The sequence below is a fragment of the Erpetoichthys calabaricus genome, chromosome 15 (assembly GCF_900747795.2).
Source record: "Erpetoichthys calabaricus chromosome 15, fErpCal1.3, whole genome shotgun sequence".
In the NCBI taxonomy this organism is placed as follows: domain Eukaryota; kingdom Metazoa; phylum Chordata; class Cladistia; order Polypteriformes; family Polypteridae; genus Erpetoichthys; species Erpetoichthys calabaricus.
The window spans coordinates 102,616,653-102,638,363 of record NC_041408.2 but is presented as its reverse complement, the minus strand read 5'-3'; the positions used below and the strand labels follow the sequence as shown (position 1 = coordinate 102,638,363).

Below are 21,711 nucleotides of genomic sequence, written 5' to 3'. Positions count from 1 at the left end.
GGCATCCTAAAAAAATAGCAGACAAAGCAGAGGATCCAACATCGTGGCCACAGAAGGATTATTTTCTTAGGATTAATAAAAATATAATAATTTGAAAAGGAGAATGGCAATTTTTCAAAATCCCACAACATTTTCCTCAATGGACATCCCACTTTCTGTTCTGAACATACGTAAACAAGAGTCCTCTGGGAAAGTCTGAGCAGCATTTGCAGACTGAAAGTAAACGAAAATGGAAATGTGCCCGCGCTCATCACTCTTGTGGAGCACCTGCTTATTTGATCTTCTCTCTCTCTTGGCTGGCGCTGTTTGCTGACGCTTAACAAGAAAGCAATTTTGAAAGCAATGGCAAAGAGAAATGTTGTCCACATCAGCACTGAAGTGATTCATTGGCATTGTTTTCAGAATATCACAGCCAGCAGAATGTGCAAAGCAGGACGCCGTTATGTGTTTGTCATGCCCTTCTCTGAGTCCACATGGCCTGCTCTCAGGGTATACTCTTTATTGATTCACTTCCATGTAGCTTATTATTTAATACAAAGCACCTCACAAATAAAAGAATATGGTACAAATGTTTTCTTATTTCTGCACCTCCAGCTCTGCTAGTTGGGGTGACAGTGAGTCAGGGATGGCGCATGAACAAGTCTGTTACCACAGCCACTAGGCCACATCACATTTCATAGTCAGTCAGTCATTTTCTAACCAGTCCTGAACAGAGTCATGGGGGTGTGCTGGAGCCTATCCCAGCTAGCATAGGGTGCAAGGTAGGAACAAAACCCTGAACAGGGTGCCAGTCCATCACAGGGCAAACACACTGAAACACACACACACACCAGGGCCAATTTAGGAACGTCAAGTCGCTTAACCTTCATGCCTTTGGACTGTCGGAGGAAACCCAGATAGACATGGGGAGAACATGCAAATTCCACGCACAACTAGAATCCCGGACTCTTTACTCTGAGGCAGCAGTGCTACCGCTGCACCACCATGTCGCCACATTTTACAGTGAACTGGTTTATTTTTCTCTTTGTGGTTGGCTGCCTGTCTAGTTGATTTATTAATCGTAGGGAAAGGCTTTTAGGGTTTCGTCAGACATTTACCCCTATTTTCCTAGTCGCGGTCAGGCTCTGTCTCATTTGCACTTCTCCTTAATTAGCACATGTTAAGTGCGCAGCCCCTGCATGTCTGCCCTCCTCCCCTCTTTACTTCTGTGTTACATGGCACAAAGTCAGCTCGCAGCGCCTGTGTCTGCACTGACGCATTGCAGAGTTCATCTGTAAACCAGGGGGAGCGCGCCTGGAGTACAAAGCAATAGCACAACAGATGGGGATGTCCCTAGCTGCCCATATAAGGCCTGGGTTATTTCCAGTTGCATAACTGATTCACAGTATCATGTGACCTGACAGCCGGACAAAATCAATTTGCTTGTCTCAGCTGTTTATTCCCTTTCATATATCAGAATATCTATTTGATTATCTTTCTTTCTTTTTTTTTTGAACATCATGCAGAGATGTTCATGAAAGGAACTGACTGATGTTCATTTGGCTCAAGTTTGTGAGCTTGTCACTATAAAATACCAGAGTGACATTTGGTACTCTCCGAGGGGGAGGGGGGCTTTGTGGCTGACTTGCAGGCACTAAGCAAATTACAGCAGCGGCTGTGCATAGACGGCCACAAAAACCTGAAATCTAATTCTAATAATCTTACATTTATTTCATGGTTTAGATTAATAATTTGTGCCGATTTTGATGCACAGCTAGTAGGAAACTCAGGCCTCTTCTTTACCTTGTCTGAAGAAGGGGCCTGAGTTGCCTCGAAAGCTTGCATTTTGTAATCGGTTTCATTAGCCAATAAAAGGTGTCATTTTACTTGACTTCTCATTGCATCCATAATGGCTAACACGGTACAACACCCTGCTACTACAGCTAGTAGGAACAAATGGATGATATTAAGCTTCTTTGTCTTACTACTGTAAATCAAAACTGACTTTATTATATTTAGAGGCTGAAGTTTCCACAATGAAAAGATCTGAGGCATTCACTATAATTATTATTTCAACAAAATAATGGCATCATTTTTAAAACTGGCCGGATCATTGATTTCCTGTGCCCACGTATTGGGTTTCTACATTTTAACCAGAACAAAACTGAGGTTGTGATTTTTGGTCCCTGTGAGGTTTCTGGTATGACCGCTAGTAGTCTTGAGTCTTGGCACACTGGAACAGTACTGTACATCATCAGTTAGGAATCTGGGTGTCATTTTTGATAGCAGTCTTAAACTGGAGAAACAGATCAATTCTGTTGTTAAAAACTGTTTTTTTATCCAGTTGAGACTGTTGGCAAAGGTAAAGGCTTTTCTTTGCTTTTCTGACTTTGAGAAGGTCATACATCCTTTTAATTTCATCTCACCTTGAATACTGCAGTTGTATCCAGGAGTCGGCCAGTCCCTTCTGTCTCGCCTACAACTCGTTCAAAAATCAAGCTGCTGGGTTTTTAACTCGAACTCAGAAGCGAGTGCATATTACTCCCATAGTGGCCTCTCTTCATTGGCTGCCTGTTAGCTTTAGAGTTGATTTTAAGCTTTTATTGCTTGTTCATAAGTCTCTAAATGGTTTAGCACCAGTCTACCTCACCAGTCTACCTCACCAGTCTCCTTACACCATATGCCACATCTCGGTCTCTAAGATCTGTTACTGGTGATACCGTAGACAAGGCTGAAGCATAGGGGTGGTTGTGCGTTTGTGGTGGCTGCTCCTCAGCTTTGGAAAAACTTGCCACTGCAGATGAGATCGGCACCGAATTTGAGCATTTTTAAATCCAGGCTGAAAACACACCTTTTCTCCTTGGCTTTTAATTCAAATTAAAAGGGTTGTTGAGGAGAGGAGAAGAGAGGAGAGGTTGGGAGCCTATGCTGATAGCACGTTCACTATGCTGGTTTGAATTGTATGCATTGGATTTTATTTACTTATTATTATTCTTATTAAACTGTATATCAAACACGTCTGTGTTTTTTTATGTAAGTGCTTTATGAATAAACGTGTTTTGACTTGACTTGACATATTGCCCCTGTGGAGTCTGCATGCTTTCTCTGTGTCTGCGCAGCCTTTCTTCTGTGTACCCCCTGCCTTCCTCTCACATCCCCAAAGCTGTGCTTGTCAGATGAATCGACGATTCCAAACCCATGAGTGTGAGTGTGGGTGTGCGGTGTGAGTGACTGATGCCCTGTGCAGGCTTATGCTGTGCCTTGTGCTCAGTACTGTTGAGATAGGGGACAATGGACTATAAAAAATGACCCCACAAGGGCTATATAGGAAAGAAGCCTACTGTTTATTAAGGGATACAGAAACCCTCGACAAAAGTCAGTGAACAGCAGCCATCATAGTGCAATGTGCCTTTTAAATACAAAAGATTAATTCTTGAGAAACACCAACTTAGCCATCTATACCGACTAATTTTGATCTGGCTGAAATACTTTGAATAGCAAATCATTTAAGTAAGAATAGACTATAAATGATTGTGAACAGGATCAAATGATCCTTTTTGACGTGGTAGTGTTCATCCTTCACCAAAAAAAGGACTACTTGGACACTGCATGTTATGAAAATGAGCGGAAATGGCAGATGCCTTGCTTTTAATTGCAGTTCAAGGCCCAAGGGATGAAGTGGAACTTGGGGCTGCTAGAGGACAACATACTCAGACCCAGGATTTTGCGATGAATCCCCTGACCTCATATGGACACTTGAGAATAGGCAACCCACATAAAGCTAAGCACATTTGGGCTCAGCCAGCAGTTGGATGGAAGACCATTTAGGAAAAAGCATGGGCTGCTGCTGTAAGAGGTGCTGGTGAGGCCATCAGGGGATGCTTACCCTGTGGTCGGTGTGGGGATCACAATTCCCCTGTGCTATAAATAATGGTGCCATCCTTCAGATGAGACATAAAACAGAGGTCCCCTAATCCTCTGTGGCCATAAAAGATCCCTAGGTACCCATCAAGAAGAATAGGATCTACTCAGACGTTCTGACAAAATTGCCCATCATGGCCTTGTCCATTCTAGCCCCCTAATTATCCCCTTTCCCATATTGCCTAACTATCTCTCTCACCTCTTTACCACCTAATAGCTAATGTGTGGTGAGAATACTGGCACAAAAATGGCTACTGTCACATCATCCAGGTGGATTCTACACATTAGTGGTGGCTGAAGTGGCTCTCCACTCACTATGTAAAGTGCTTTGAGTAGCAAGAAAAGCACTATATAAATGTAAAGAATTATTATTACAGCAGAAGATTACAACTAAGATCCCAGAGAGAACGTAGAAGTGGGTCCCCCTACTCTAATAGCTAATGTGTGGTAAGCGTACAGGCACAAGAATGGCTACTGTCACATCATCCATTGGATGCTACACAATAGTGGTGGCTCAAATGGTTCCCTATTGCCTAAGTAAAGAACTTTGAGTAACTAGAAATTGGCTATATACAGCGGGGAAAATAAGTATTGAATGCGTCAATGTTTTTTCTCAGTAAATATATTTCTAATGGGGCTATTGACATGAACTTTTCACCAGATGTCGGTAACAACCGAAGTAATCCACACATACAAAGAAATCAAAACAAATAAGTCCATAAATTATGTGTAATAGAGTTGAATTACACATGGAATAAGTATTGAACATGCTTGCTGAAATTTATTTAATACATAGCCATTGTTGGTAATGACACCTTTAAGACGCCTACTGTACGGAGAAACTAGTCACATGCATTGCTCAGGTGTGATTTTGGTCCATTCTTCCACACAAACTGCCTTCAAATCTTCCAGGGGTGTCTTCTACGAACTCTGATTTTCAGATCCTTTCCATAGATTTTCAATCGGATTCCAGTCTGGCGATTGACTGGGCCATTCCAGCAGCTTTATTTTCTTTCTCTGAAACCAATTGAGAGTATCTTTGGCTGTGTGTTTGAGATCATTATCTTGCTGAAATGTCCACCCTTGTTTCATCGTCAGCATCCTGGTAGATGGCAGCAGATTCTTATCAAGAATGTCCCGGTACATTCTCTCCATTCACCCTTTCTTCAATTATATGAAGTCGGCCAATACCATATGCTGAAAAACAACCCCACACCATGATGACGTGCAGTGACATTTGTCCACCAAACATGGTGTGTGCAATGACATCCAAAGAGTTCAACTCTGGTCTCATCTAACCAGACTATATTCTCCCAGCATTTCATTGGCTTGTCCAAATGTTGCAAACTTTAAACAAGCTTCAACATGCTTTTTCTTCAGCAGTAGAGTCTTGCATGTTGAGCGTGCATAGAGGCCATGGCAGCTGAGTGCATTACTTATTGTTTTCTTTGAAACAACTGTACCTGCTAATTCATGGTCTTTCTGAAGTTCTCCACGAGTGGTTCTTGGCACTTTATGGTGAAATGATGTTCTTTCCTCTTCTGGATTATGGCCCCCAACAGTGCTCACTGGAACATTCAGAAGTTTAGAAATACATCTGTCACCAATGCTATCAGTATGTTTTGCCACAATAAGGTTGCGAAGGTCTTGAGAGAGCACTTTGCTTTCACCCATCAGGAGATGCTTCTTGTGTGACACCTCGGTAATGAAAAACCTTTTTATAGGCCAACAATTAGGACTAAACCAGCTGATATTAGGTTCCATTGATAGGGGGCTGTCAGGACTGCTTTCTAAACACTGACAGATTTCAGCTGCTTTCTTGGCCTTCCATGCCTTTTTGCACCTCCTTTTCTTCATGTGTTTAATACTTATTCCGTGTGTCATTCTACTTTATTACATATAATTTATGGACTTATTTGTTTTGATTTCTTTGTATGCGTGGATTACTTGGGTTGTTACCGACATTTGGTGAAAATTTCATGTCAATAGCCCCATTAGAAATATATTTACTGAGAAAAACGTTGACGTATTTAATACTTATTCTCCTAGCTGTAACTGCAATTTATCCATCCATCCATCCATTTTCCAACCCGCTGAATCCGAACACAGGGGTCTGCCGGAGCCAATCCCAGCCAACACAGGGCACAAGGCAGGAACCAATCCTGGGCAGGGTGCCAACCCACCGCAGGACACACACAAACACACCCACACACCAAGCACACACTAGGGCCAATTTAGGATCGCCAATCCACCTAACCAGCATGTCTTTGGACTGTGGGAGGAAACCGGAGCGCCCGGAGGAAACCCACGCAGACACGGGGAGAACATGCAAACTCCACGCAGGGAGGGCCCGGGAAGCGAACCCGGGTCCCCAGGTCTCCCAACTGCGAGGCAGCAGCGCTACCACTGTGCCACCGTGCCACCCTGCAATTTATTATTATTAATATTATTATTATTATTATTATAAAGGTTAACTTTGGAGGAAAACAGACCTTAGGTGAGGTTTAGGAGCCCACACTGTACATTGGGAGTATATTGGATTATAAAATGCGATATTAATGTGGCCAAATTACTGAGAGAGAAAATGGAAGTGAATGGGATTATGTCAGTGGCTTCTGAAGCTTCATTTAATTAGACCCAGTGGAGCAGCCAGAATTTATTACCCTTAATTGGGCTGAACTTTTTTCATTTCTTCCTGTTACCATTGATTCGTTCATTCTTGTTTCTGCCGTCTATTACAATAAATAGCATTAAAGCACAAGACCCTTCTGGAGAGGAGTACTTTACCTGAGTAGACAAGCAGACATGAGACTGGGGAATCATTGAGTAAGTTCAATAAGATGGAGTGGTATTTTACACTCTTTTATCCCCTTTTCAGGTCTATATCCAGCTTCGTTGCTACATCAAGCTGTCACTTTTACCACCCGCAAGTGATGTCAATAAAGTATTTCATTACAGTTCACACACACACACACGCACACACACACACACACACACACACACACACACACACACACACACACATACAGTATACAGTTAAGCAAAGACACATGTCCTTGGGTGGGGTATGGGATGTAAAGTGACCAGACTGACCAGAAGAAAGCCCACATCACCAAGTGGGGGGGCATGCAAAAACTCCACACAGGTACAGGATTTGAGCCAAGGATTCTGGAGTAGTGCTCACCACCATGCTACTGCATTGTCACATACATACATGTATCCTCAAACTTGCATATTATTTACACAAATATTTCACTTTTTAAGATTTCTTTAGTGACAGCCATTCATTTTGACATCTTTCCATTTTTTTCCTATGAACATCTAAAATGACTCCAAGCCTAAAAAACCTTCCAGGCGTCTGTGACTCATCTGGACAAAGGTCAAAGACTACATAAGGATGTCAGCTTACAGTCTGCTAAACAATGCATTTCTAAAAACATGTTTTTACAGCATTCAGGTTTGCTTCAAATGCAGATATTCAAGATACGCACCAGCCATGCCTCTGTCAACATGGCAGGTTTAGCTATTGCATAGCAATCAAAAAATCAATTTGATTAGAGCATCTTTGATTGTAACAGCTATTGATTACTATTCCTTGTAATCTAATTGGCATTTTGGTAATGGGATGGATTGAAAAAAGGGCAGTGGTAGCATCTCTGCAATAAAAGGAAGAGAGAGCAAGAAATACAGGAAACTACTCCAACGTCCTAATAGAAGCAACATGGCATTTAAATATGAGACTAGCACTGAAAGTGACCTTGGGAAAATGTTCAAGTAAAAATGATCACATAAATAAAAAATGAGGCGGCTGTGAGAGACATAACCTCACCTTTCCACAGGCTATTAATGAAAGTGCCAGCTGGTACCAGAGGTGGAACTCATCAAAGGAGAACTTCATGGCGCGCTCCAAACACTGCAGGGGAAAGCAGGGACAACATCAGAGTGGTTAGTGTACATTAAAGCATCAGACTGCACTCTTTCAAAAGAAACCTTTGCTACTTTGTCCTGCTTTATCGCATACATTCCTAATGCATCCATTAATTTGTCTGTCTGTATTTCACTGTTGTATAGAGCTGTGCGTGATGCACTGGGACTCCATGGTCCATGCTGAGTGCATCCAGTTGCTTAAGAGATAAATGATCGAGGATAGCAAAAAATTTTAAGCATGCAAATAACACATCAATGGTCTCGTCATTATGATTCTCAAGCAAACTTTAAGTTTGTCACTCTTTTCATGTGAATTAGACAAAAGTCCAGACATTTCTCATGACTGTCCAGATGGCTACTTTGTAATACAAGTGGGCTGCCAAACAGCAAGCGACAAATCAAATGTCAGCGTTTCACATTTGCATTCCTTAGCACATTTTACCAGAAACAATTCAGGGCAGCCGCACAAAAGAAATGACTTTGAAATACAGCTTATCTGACTTATGTGCATCTCTGTCCAACGCCATTCATCTTCTAAAGCGGTTTAGTCCTTGTTTCAGCTCATGGAGGCCTGGAGCCTATCCTATATATTTATATATTTATTTGGTAGTTAGAAATATTGACTATGAAAAAATATGGCTTTCTCAAGGATACAGTGCCCTTCACCGCCTTCCTTTGCCTTATGCATGGATGGCCAAAACCATCTATCCAAATTATCTCCATTTGATGCACTTCTGATGGAGCACTTCATCACTTTGATTATTCCAGCAACCCTTGGAAAATTTGATGGTTTAATGTGTAAACTTTGAAGACTTTTTTTTTTAAATGGAGATAAGTTAAAAGTGTTCCATGCTAGCAAAAGGAAATACAAGGATTTAAGAATTTACATTGACACAAATTCTTATCATCAGGACAATATGCAGAAACAACTAAAATAATAAAAAATTTGAAACTATAAAAGTGTTGAATATCAGTTAAGAGACATTATGCTCAGTAATGTTTGCATTTCTGGTCACCATGCTACAAAAAAAGACATAGCAGCTCTAGCAGCTGAACAAAAGAGAGCAATCAAGTGCGACATGGGAGTCCTACTCAGAGAATTAAGCCTTTTGCGTCTTGAGCAGAGAAGGTAGCATGGAGACCTAATCCAGGCCTTTGTAGTTCTCAAAGGCATCAAAAACGTTGATTCAGCAGAATTCTTACAATTAAATAATAATAATAATGGTAGTAGTTTTGGGGCTGTCACGTGTACAGTGACAGAGTACAGTGACAATTATTATGGGCATGTTTGAGCAGTACGTCACCACTCCCTGTGTAAATTATAGATGTTGTTAGAAATTAGATTCAATAAACTTTATTAACCCCATGGAGAAATTCAGATGCATATGGCAACAGAAACATAAAAATACAAGCATACAGACTCACAAGGCTAATATGAGGGGGAGTTGAGCTAAAGTTAGAAAATAGGATTTATTAGAAAATGGAATGAACCTTAACAAACTGCTCATGTCATTTCTCAATGGAGTCTCCATCCTTCTCAATGCACTTGCGCCACCTGCCTGGCAGTGCCTGGATTTCAGCAGAATAAAAGGTTTTGTCTTGTTCTTGCATCTTTTATTAAGGTCTAGATCCTAACTGTTCAATCGCATCCACTTCCTTAACTCTACACAAAATGCTAAGTCTAGACGGGCTTCCACTCTTGTTGGTGTTTTAACATTTCGTGTTAAAAAAAATCCCCAAGGCATGCAGGCTAAGTTAATTACATACACACATACATATATTTTTAAACCTGTTTCAGTGTCATGGGGAACGGGAGCCTATCCTGGCAGCACTGGGTGCAAACCTAGAAACAGCCCTGGACAGGGCACCAGTCTATTTGACGGCACACACACACAAACTCACATCGACTCACACAGAAGCCAGCTAAGAGTATCCTAATCTTCACGTTATTTGGGGATGTGGCTGGAAAATCTCAAGAGTGCCCAAAGAAAAACCCATGCAGGGACTGGGAAGAATATGCTAACTCCATGCAAACAAAGACCAGGAGTGGCAAAAAAACACAGGAAGAAACCAGTAGCACTCACCACCTCACTAGCTCACACCCAGGTTAGGTGAGTGGTAGATTCGGAGACTAAACTGGCCCTGTGTGAGGGAGGGTGGGGATGTCTGTAGACCCTGCAATGGACACCAGGTACCAAATCCAGGGGTTAGTTCCTGCTTATGCCTGAAGCAACAAGGATGCACTCCTTAACCCTGAACTGGCTTAAGTAGGTCTGACACGGTTATGTTATGTGTTAACTATTAGGAGGATTAAGAACCTAATTTACAAAACAAAATGACCTTAAACATGTTTGCATGTAATAATGTTTTGCCTTTATATACTAAATGGTGTTTTGTTTTCAGTAAGATGTTATGGAGTTTTTATCAGTTGCTATGTCTTATTCATCATATGCTATAGTTCCGTGCCCAGGGATGCTATGCTACCTGCCTTGTGCTTGATGCTGCCTGTGATGGTAGAGGTTCATAGTGGCACATGTTTTTAAAAAACAGTTTGTTCAGGCTCTGTGGGTGTTTGTGCGGCTGAGGAGTTGGGCGGCCACAGGGTAAGTGGTGGGGTGCAGAGCTGATTGCTTAGTCCGCTGCTCCACATTGGCACTCTGCAGCTTGAAGGTAATAAGAATGTCACATATATGGGGAGTGGAGAAATTAACCATAAAGTAATACTCAAAAAGAGTTGGGGAATGACCGAGGGACAAAGATGAAGAAAACAGTCAAAATAAATCAAAAACTGGTCACATTCGACACAGATATTCAGGTAAATGCCGTTTATATAAACTGTGGCAAGTGGCTGGGGGTGGTACCCAGCCGGGACGCCCGGAAGGACCGAAGGAGGGATTACCTCCTCCAGACCACGAGGGGGGTGACCGCCCTGGTGGCTTTGGGGACCACGGGAACAGAGCTTAGAAGCTTAACCCTATAAGGGCCCGTGATCACCGCCAGAGGGCGCCCAGATGCCAGGAGAGCCCTGGTCCTCAGCACTTCCACCACACACGGAAGTGATGGGGGGACAAAGACCAGGGACACCCGGAGTGCTTCCGGGTGCATGGCTGGCACTTCCGCCACACCATGGAGTGCCGGCAGAAGATCATTGGGAGGCACCTGGAGCACGTATGGGTGAAGATAAAAGGGGTCGCTTCCCTCCATTTGATGGCTGGAGTCGGGTGGAAGAGGACGGAGCTTGGAGGAAAGAAGTGGAGGCGGTCAGGAAGGGAGAGAAAGGTACTGAGAGAGGCCTGGACTGAGGGTGTTTGGTACGGGGTACTGGGTTGTGCGGAGCACTGTAAATATTGTACAGAATGAATAAATGTGTGTTTTGGTGCAAACCAGTGGCTCATCTCAGTTATGTCTGTGTCCGGGCCAGTTTCCACAAGGCAAACAAAAGAACATGGCGGGAGGAAGTGACAAAAACGGAAGAGACGTCATCGGAAATCGCCAGAGGTGACGTCATTGAGAAGCTGAAAGTTACACCATCATGGCAGAGCCGGAAGTGACGTCACCGTGCAGGGACCGGAAATGACGTAATGGATGTTCCGTTGTATGGGATGGTGGCCATATTGAGATAGTGGAAGTAAGGTAGGTGTATTAAGTTTTTTCTTCTTTATTTCTGTAGACAAAGAGAGACAGACATCGGTGCACGTAACCAACCCTTCATCTCGCGAAATAACTCTCACCTTAGGACTTGTTGGCTGCTTCCTAAGCACGCGTGTGTGACAGGGGGTATAAGGGGAAAGACTGAATAGAAAAAAAGGACAATGAAAGAAATAAACGGAGGTTAAGAGGAGGTAGAGGAAAGGATTCAGGATCGAGAGAGCAGAGGTGAATGTATGGAGGCAAGTGGTTGGGAAGAGACCCTACGAGGAGCAAGTTGCTGGCACTCAAAGGGCAGGGTGCAGGAGCAACCAACTGCCGAGGGTCGGATTGGGGATGGAGCAGGGCTCGTGGGACCCTGCAGGCACTGACGGATAATGGCGAGGGACACCCGTCAGGCTTGGGGAACCCCAGCAGTGACCGGATGAGATGGCTGTGGTCCAAGCACATGAGAAGGTTGCCTGCACTTGTCGGTGGGCATCTCTGTGGGCTGAGAAGACCCCAAAGGGGTGAGCAGAAGGGACATGGTTTTAGAATGAATCACCAGGGCTCATAATGGATTTTAAAGAAAAGGTCCCGACTGTGTTTTGACCTGGCATTTAACCTGTTTTGGATTTGTTTACTTATTTAACTTTTAACCTTTACGGCAGCACTTGTTTTTATTATGGAATACTTATTGGCCTATTCATTGGAAGCATTAAACTTTTGCATGTTGGGCTTTTGAAACCATTTAACTGTTATTGAATAAAAGCAAAAATCACATTTGCACCCATTTGTTTTGCCTATCCTAGTCTTCGTTTGCCCTGGCTCATCTCAGTTATGTTATTGATGGTTCCGGGTTCAAGGACGTTGTGGCAGCTAGAGCCACTGAGAACCGTCACGAGGGTCCAGCCCCAACAACCATGAACTGGACTAAACAAGTTCAATAATGGAAGGATAAAAGGATGAATAAAATATTTGTATATTTCTACAAACTTCTTAACTTACAAATAGAAAGTAGGGAATCAAAAACCACCCTGAATTAAACTTAATTAGGCAGCACAGCGGTTAGCACTGCTGCATCACTGCTGTAGGGTTAAGGGGTTGACTGCTGCTCTGCTCACTCTCAGTGCAGAGTTTGCACATTCTGCTTGTGTCTGCACAGTCGTGGTCTGGGCACTCTGTTTTCTCCTTACATCCCAAAGACAAGCAGGTTAGGTTGACCGGTGATACTTGTGGGTATGAGTGTGATTGGGCACCGCAGTGGATTTATGTTTCTTCTACCAAAACTCCTAGCCAGCACTAAATATACCTACTGAATGATTGATGCCCCATGAACATATAAAGGAATAAGCAGTTTCAGTAAATGGATGGACGCAATTATGCATCAAAGTTCACAATGTGCACTCTCAGCATGGAGAATTTTGCAAAATTGCAAGGGCAAACAGTACAATATACAAGCATAGGCATTCATGTCGACAGAGCATGTGGTTAATTATAGTGAAATATCTGTCAGAGAGCAGTAGTCAAGCTGCAACTGTCCAAACAGCCAGCTAATTAAGGTTAGAGTGGGAGTCTCAACCACAAGGGACCCTTCATTGACTGTAGTGTTATGTATAAAATACTAGATCTAGTGAGATCCACCAAACACCAGCATGTTTTATTGTGCATATCAGATGCTCCACAGGGCCAGCCCTGGATATACTTAACGCTATGTGATGTGTGAACTTGAGGATGGTGCTGCTCTACAAGCAGTGTACTGACTATACTTGCATACTGTAAGTAAATCTGGAGGATTCCACCAGGTGGCAGTATGAGAAATCATCACAGTGAGAAAAAAACATCCAGTTTCACTGTGCTGTGAGTTTGAGGGAAGAAAGATGTTAAAAAAATAAAAATACTTTGAATTCTGATGCTGTTGTGAAGGTGCCAAAAAAAAAGATGGCAACAGCAACACGGAAGATGGTATGTGAGACCTTTAAATGTGTCTCCTTATTACGATGGGGAATATGCAACGCTTGTATTGCCTATGCAAGAAATGGATGAAGAAAAGCATTTAAGTTTGATGATTTGCTTCACCACATCGAACCACTCATCAAACATCAAAGCAAGCACATTGATCCTGTAGGAGCTGCAAACCCGTTGTCACGCGTTGATAGGAAACAGCGTTGCTGTACCAAAACTTAACACACGTGCCACCCATATTTTTGCTGGTACTACAACTCACACATGCTTCACGTTAATTTCAGATAACATGCTCAGAGGATGTGTCAAAAGAACGATGGGAACGCGTGGTCAGCCATGATGCATGTGCATAAACATTCTGAGCGTGTTGTTGTACTGTTCTGATACAGTGGGGTATACCACTGGAAGGCTAGGCAAGCAGAGAGCTTGAAGGGGCTGTCTGGGCATCTCATCCATTAAACAGAAATATCTGCCTGTGGTTTTAATGACCGCATGGTGACTTCCAGACCTCTGCAGCCAGGAACATAACTCACGTTTCATGTATTAAGCATAACCACATGACTACTCCCTTTATTAAAAAAAGGGTGGCACACAACAAACCAGTGAGGCAGAGAAAAATCCAGTGGTATGGACAAGATCAATGAGGAAGAATCCTAGAGGAGGAGGTCAGAAGGGAGTGCAACGGTGTGGGGAAATGGACTAGCCACACCACCAGAGAAGGGAGGACCCACTTCTGCGTTTTCTCTGGTCTCTTGATTCTTCTGCTCTGCTGTAATGCTTTCTGGCCATACCTAGTGAAAATAATAAACTAATGGCATGACAAAAATGACCCTAGAAAACTATTTGTAAGGTAAAGAGCATGTAAATTACTCTGCAAACTATGATTGTGTTTTTTAGTTATTTTAATTATTTTTACCACACCATGAACTGGATGAAGCATATTACTATTATCATGACCTTATGGTGGACTGACCCCATCCAGGGCTGATTTCTACCTCCCATTTGAAGCTACCAAGAAAGATTTATCCACTTGTGACCCAGAATTGAATTAGGCAGGTTTGAAAATGTCTGTAATGTTGTTATTATTATTATTATTATTATTATTATTATTATTATTAATTTCAGGAATATATTCAACTAGTATTTGGTGTTTATCTTTACAATAATGTTTTACTTGATGGAAATTGCGATGTCATTTTTGTAAGGTACTTTAGGCCAAATTCAAAGGATTAACTGTGCAATATAAAGCATATGCCATCTGGTCTCTGACCTGTGGTATTGTACCTAATCTGTGGAAACAATCAATCATCACCCCTGTATCTAAGGTTTCTAGGCCAAGCTGTTTAAATGACTACAGACCAGTGGCACTTACATCTATTTCAATGAAATGCTTTGAACATTTGGTGAAAAACATTTTAATGACAAAGTCTTTTCAAGACAACAATCAATTTGCTTATTGTGCAAACAGAAGTATGGAAGATGCTCTGCTTCTTATCTTACATCAAATCTACACCTTTCTTGATCATCCTGGTTCATATGTCAGAGCACTATTTTTGGATTTTTCTTCAGCGTTCAATACCACACAGCCTCATATACTGATTGGGAAACTGAACAGTATGAATGTAAACCTATTTATTATACTATGGATTCAGAACTTTCTTTTAAATCGCTCACAGACAGTTAAAGTACAGGACACTTTTTCAATAGCCATTCATTCAAACACAGGAAGTCCACAGGGTTGTGTCTTATCACCATTACTGTTTACTGTGTACACAAGTGACATGAGACAGAACAATGACCACCGCTCCATTATCAAGTATGCGGATGACACCATGCTCATAGGACACATATCTGGGGAGGATGAAAGCCACTATCTAAATCAAGTGGACCTTATGTTAAACTAGTGCAATAAAAACTCTTTCACTCTGAATGTAAAAAAGACCAAAGAAATGATATTTGACTTTAAGAGACAGAAATCTATATGTTCACCCATTGTAGTTCTGGGAGAGGAGGTAGAAATAGTGACTGAATGTAAATACTTAGGAACTTACCTAGATAACAATCTTAAATGGAATACAAATACAAAAAAATTATTCTCTAAATGCAACCAGTGCTCATTTCTCCGCCATAAACTCAAACTATTCAAAGTACTGTAGACAAGGACCTCATGTTGTCCTTTTATCGCAGTCTGATCCAGTCTGTGATCACTTTCAGTTTCATTGCCTGATTTAATAGTCTGACAAACCAAAACTCAAAAAAGCTCCAGCAGATTATGAAGTATGCAGCTAAAGTTATTGGGGCTGCTGTAGATGATTTGACTAGTGTGTGTCAGAGGGCAATGTTGAAGAAACTGGAAATCATCTCAACTGATGACAGACATCCATTACATGTAGAACAAGAATTCAGTAAATCAGGAAGGAGAGTCGTTTTGAAAACCCACACAAATCGCTCCAGGAACTCCTTTCTTCCTAGTGCCATACGACTTTTCAATAAGAAATATCAGAAATAATGATTAAGGTTTTGATATATATCCTGTTTTTTTATTTTGCTTTTATTTTTTTGGTATAAATATGTATTATCTAACTGCCTTACCTTAACCTTTCTTGTTTCTTTTTGTCTGTTTTATTCTATTCTGTCTGTTATTAGATGCAACTGAGAAGGTAAATTTTATGTTTTCTTATGTAAACATGACTAAATAAAGAAACCTTAACCTTGAAACCTTAACCATTATTATTATTATTATTATTATTATTATTATTATTATTATTATTATTATTATTATTATTATTATTAATATCAGGAATATATTTAACTATTATTTGGTGTTTATCTTTACAATAATGTTTTACTTCATGGAAATTGCGATGTCATTTTTGTAAGGTACTATAGGCCAAATTCAAAGGATTAACTGTGCAATATAAAACATATGCCATTATTATTATTATTATTAGGCAGACAAATTAGATACAAAATTTAGTCTGTTTACTTGAGCAAGGTTTACATTTTCAGCTTTATAAGGCCAAGTCATCTGCACAGAGCTGAAGAGCCAGTAACAGTAATTCTTTACATTTACTGTATATAGTGCTTTTCTCGCTACTCAAAGTGCCTCAGTGAGTAGGGAGCCACTTCAACCACCACGAATGTGTAACATCCACCTGGATGATGCGACAGCAGGGATTTTTGTGCCGGTATTCTCACCACACATTAGCTGTTAAGTGTTGAAGTGGTGAGAGAGATAGCCAATCAGAGACAGGGGATGACTCAGGGGCCAGAATGACTAGGCCATGGAGGGCAATATAACCTGGACACTAGGATAGACCTTACTCTTTACGAATGACACCCAGGGATCTTTAATGACCACAGAGAGTCGGGATCACACTTACTTCTCATGGACGGTGCCATTTTTATAGCACAGTGCCCCCATCACTGCACTGCAGCATTGGGATCCACATTCAGACCACAGAGTAAGTGCCCCTGCTGGCCTCACCAACACCTCTTCAGGCAGTAACACAAGGTTTTCCGAGGTGGTCTTCCATCCAAGTACTCAGCCATAGACAAAAACACTGTCTGCGATTCTGTTGTAGACACTTCTTCTGATGACATGGTGCCTTCATCTGCCTTAATGGCTGCTATTTTCAGGGAGTTATCATTTTTGAGTATTTTGGTCTCTTCTTTACCTTTTCTGAAGTGTGACGGTGTGTGTTTGCAAGAATAAGGCAAATAGAGGGGACTATAAGATAAAAGGTTTTTGAGGTAGAGTGTACCCCATGTAAAATTAAAGCCGCACATGTAAATGAGTAAATGAAAGTACGTGAAACAAGCCCACCCACCAACAAAGGGAGAACATGCAGTCAAAATATGGAGAGTGACAGACTGGGACCCTTAAGCTACAAGACCGCATTCTTACATCATTACCACAATGTTGCTCACCACACAAACCTTTCAGAAGGAACACAATGCACTCAGGTTTAGGTCAACAAAATGACAAAGTGCAGTAATGAAGCTCTTTTTGTGCAGCACAATGAAATAAGGTGAGCCATAGAGGTGAAATCCTAGGACATGAATGGCTGCAAAGCAACAATCATTGTGGAGACCCAAACACAATGGTGTAACTCTGCACTCATCCTCCATTAAGATACAAAGGGAACCTTCTTACAAAACCAAACAGGTAACACACTTCCAGCCAGCCACATTTCTCAATTTAAAAGAAAGAAGCAGTCGTGAGTGTGTGCTCACCATTGTACAGATTCAAATGCATGAAAACTCCTCAGGGAATTTAGTAAAACACTCGTCCCTCTGCACAACCCTGTACTCGGCATAACCTGACCTTCCAGATCTGCACAGAACAATACAACAAAACTGCGCAAGCCACTAGAGACAAACAACCAGAATCAGGCATGTCATGTCCTCCTTCGGCTCTAATCAATCCCTGCTTGTCAGTGGCGTGGCCTTAATTTATGATATCCCTTTGTTCTTCCCTCTCAGTGCTGTCTTTTATCCTAATCTCATCAACTGTTTCACATTCAAACTGTGTCCTTTTAAAATACAACATGTTATTTGGATCTCTGGAGTGGGGAGGGCGGGAGGGCTTTGGAAATACTGTGATAGCATTCACTGTGTAACATACTATTTGGAAGATGTAAACAATTTTCTAAATGTGCTTGTTCTGGTCAGGGTCAGGTGGAGATGAAGTTAGCGGCAATGATGGAAAATCCCCTGGATGGGACATTAGTCTAGTATGGGGTATACTAACATTGGACCAATATGGAGTCGCCAGTCAGACAAATTCAATGGACCCAAAGGCAGAGGGTCAAACTCTATGAAGGAAATTATTATCTGACCTTTTATAAGCACACAGTAAAGTATATGCAGTAACAGAAGCGGTAAAAAAATAAATGCTAAGACAACAAAAAATCAAAAATGTGGTAGAGGATCCACAGTAGTTGAGGCAGAAGGTGAGGTGGTAAAGAGCAGGAATGCAAGTGTTCTTAAGTGGTTCAAGACAGGAGTCGGGTTGTAAAGTGTCAAGTTAAAGACTGAACTAGTAAAGACTACTCGACAGGTCATGTCAGCATTGTCAGGGTATCGCCACTTGAGGACATCCAGATGATGACAACAGGTAATTTGTGATATACTTTATTAATCACAGATGGGAAATTGTCTTTTTTCTGTATGGACATTGTAGTTCCAGTAAGAACTGTACGCTACTATGCTAACAACAAGCCATGGATTACAAGTGACATCAAGAGCCTTTTGAACCAGAAGAAAAGGGCTTTTAAAGACGGTGATCAGCATGAGCTCAAGCGCGTGCAGAAGGAACTCCGAGTCCAGCTCAGGGCGGTGAAGGAGCAGTACAGGAGAAAGCAGAAGTTGCAGAATAACAGCATGAATGAAGTGTGGGATGGGATGAAGATCATCACTGGCTGCAGCTCGAAGCGGGGTACCACCATCGAGAGAGACGTGAAGAGAGCAAACCAAATGAACAACTTCTTTAACAGGTTTGACCACCCTAACCCACTCTCACTCTCACCTCGGAGTACTGCACCCTCCACACATCCTTCTGCTGATACCAGCATAGGAGAGACATCCCCACCCATAATTACAACAGCACAAGTGAGCAAAGAGCTGAGGAGACTTCGTGCCAGCAAAGCAGTGGGTCCAGATGGAGTATCGCCACGACTGCTGAAGGTCTGTGCATCGGAACTGGGGGGTCCTCTACAGCGCCTCTTCAACCTGAGCCTGGAACAGGGCAGAGTCCCGAGGCTTTGGAAAAATCTTGTATCACCCCAGTCCCAAAGGTATCACGTCCTAGTGAGCTGAATGACTTTCGGCCTGTTGCTCTGACATCACATGTGATGAAGACCATGGAGAGGCTGCTGCTTCACCACCTTAGGCCACAGGTTCAACACGTCCTTGACCCTCTGCAGTTTGCATATCAGGAGAAGGTGGGAGCGGAGGATGCCATCATCTATATGCTACACCGATCCCTCTCTCACTTGGACAGAGGCAGTGGTGCTGTAAGAATTATGTTTCTAGACTTCTCTAGCACCTTCAACACAATCCAACCTCTGCTCCTTAGGGACAAGCTGACAGAGATGGGATTAGATTCATACCTGGTGGCATGGATCGTGGACTATCTTAAAGACAGACCTCAGTATGTGCGTCTTGGGAACTGCACGTCTGACATTGTGGTCAGCAACACAGGAGCGCCGCAGGGGACTGTACTTTCTCCAGTCCTGTTCAGCCTATATACATTGGACTTCCAATACAACTCGGAGTCCTGCCATGTGCAAAAATTCGCTGATGACACTGCTATCGTGGGCTGCATCAGGAGTGGGCAGGAGGAAGAGTATAGGGACCTAATCAATGACTTTGTTAACTGGTGCGACTCAAACCACCTACAACTGAACACCAGCAAAACCAAAGAGTTGGTGGTGGATTTTAGGAGGACCAGGCCCCTCATAGACCCCGTGATCATCAAAGGTGACTGTGTGCAGATGGTGCAAACCTATAAATATCTGGGAGTGCAGCTGGATGATAAATTGGACTGGACTGCCAATACTGATGCGCTGTGCAAGAAAGGACAGAGCCGACTATACTTCCTTAGAAGACTGGCGTCCTTCAACATCTGCAATAAGATGCTGCAGATGTTCTATCAGACAGTTGTGGCGAGCGCCCTCTTCTATGCGGTGGTATGCTGGGGAGGCAGCATTAAGAGGAAAGACGCCTCATGCCTGGACAAACTGGTGAGGAAGGCAGGCTCTATTGTTGGCATGGAGCTGGACAGTTTAACATCTGTGGCAGAGCGAAGGGCGCTCAGCAGGCTCCTATCAATTATGGAGAATCCACTGCATCCACTAAACAGTGTCATCTCCAGACAGAGGAGCAGCTTCAGCGACAGACTGCTGTCAATGTCCTGCTCCACTGACAGATTGAGGAGATCATTCCTCCCCCCAAACTATGCGACTCTTCAATTTCACCCGGGGTGTAAACGTTAACATTTAACATTATACAAAGTTATTGTCTGTTTTTTCACCTGCATTATTATCATTCTATAATTTAATATTATTTATTGTATCATTATGCTGCTGCTGGAGAATGTGAATTTCCCATTGGGATTAATAAAGTATCTATCTATCTATCTATCTATCTATCTATCTATCTATCTATCTATCTATCTATCTATCTATCTATCTATCTATCTATCTATCTATCTTTTTGTATGACCATTGGAGGTCAAAACATAGGGTCAGTCATTGTACAGCACCCTGGGAGCAATGTTCAGGTTAAGGGCCCAACGGAGTAAGATCCCTTCTGGCAATAGCAGGATTTGAATCAGCAACCTTCCAGATACCAATGCAGATTCTTAGCCTCAGAGCCGCCACTCCACAGAAGGGTGCCATGGTATTAATGTAGTTTCCTGCTGCCCATTAACATAGGCTGGGGACCTGGGGTTGTCATGTAAGCATCTAAGTGCTCAGGAATGCCCATTGTGTCATTTTGTGCTTTACAAAAAATAAATTGTAGTTGTGCTTGTTGATGATGCAGGGTTAAATGTGACCAATTGACAGAGTTCTTGGCATAAGGCCTCAGGTCCTTCCCATAGCACATGGGACCCAGGGGACACCTAGAGGTGGTCATAGGCTGGGAGTGTAATACCAGCTCTTTATCTCAGCAGTTCACTGAAAATCAAGTTTAATGAAAGGTGGAAAAAAGGTTTGACCAAGAAAAGAATGTGATGCCAGGGCAAGTAGATGAGGAGAGTGAATTGAGGAGGTTTATTAAAGTGCACTTATTGGCGCAATAGGCACCTGGCCGAATAGATGAGAGGCTAATGTTTGCATCATTTACACCAAAATGGGTAGTTAGGTCTTTAATTTTTATCTATAATTTGGTTGTTTAGTTCCTCTAAATCCTACTGTTAAAATTAATAGTTTTGGCTTTAGTGGAGTTTATTCTGGGTTTGTAGATGTCTCAAGAGTGCTCCCTACTGATCACACAATGCTGAAAAATACAAAATAGCTTTTTGTGGCATATCTCATACGTATTTACTAACTTGGAGAATTGTATACAATTAAAACATAAAAGACCACATAATGCTAATAAATAACAAGATTAAGCTGCTGTGTCCAAGAATATTAAGCTAGTCTTGATGAGATCCTTTAACCCTCACTCACTTTTGGTGTCACGTTCCCCACAGCCCTTTACTCCATGTTCAAATCCATAAGGCTTCTGCCTCTCCTTGATTCTGCCGTCTTTCTTCCCCGGGAAAATAATATGACAGAAACTTAA

The 21,711-nt window shown here is 42.2% G+C and overlaps 1 protein-coding gene across 2 annotated transcripts in view; it reads right to left on the bottom strand.

The window, feature by feature from the left end:
- Positions 1-21,711, bottom strand: part of ttc7a (tetratricopeptide repeat domain 7A) — a 425,510-nt gene that overhangs the window by 294,385 nt on the left and 109,414 nt on the right. Inside the window, exon 10 of one of the 2 annotated variants that reach the window (XM_028820451.2) lies at positions 7,730-7,813. The exons of the other annotated variant lie outside the window; for it this stretch is intronic. Within the exon in view, the coding sequence (XP_028676284.1) occupies positions 7,730-7,813 (84 nt within the window). The remainder of the gene's footprint in view (positions 1-7,729; positions 7,814-21,711) is intronic. 2 annotated transcript variants of the gene reach the window in all.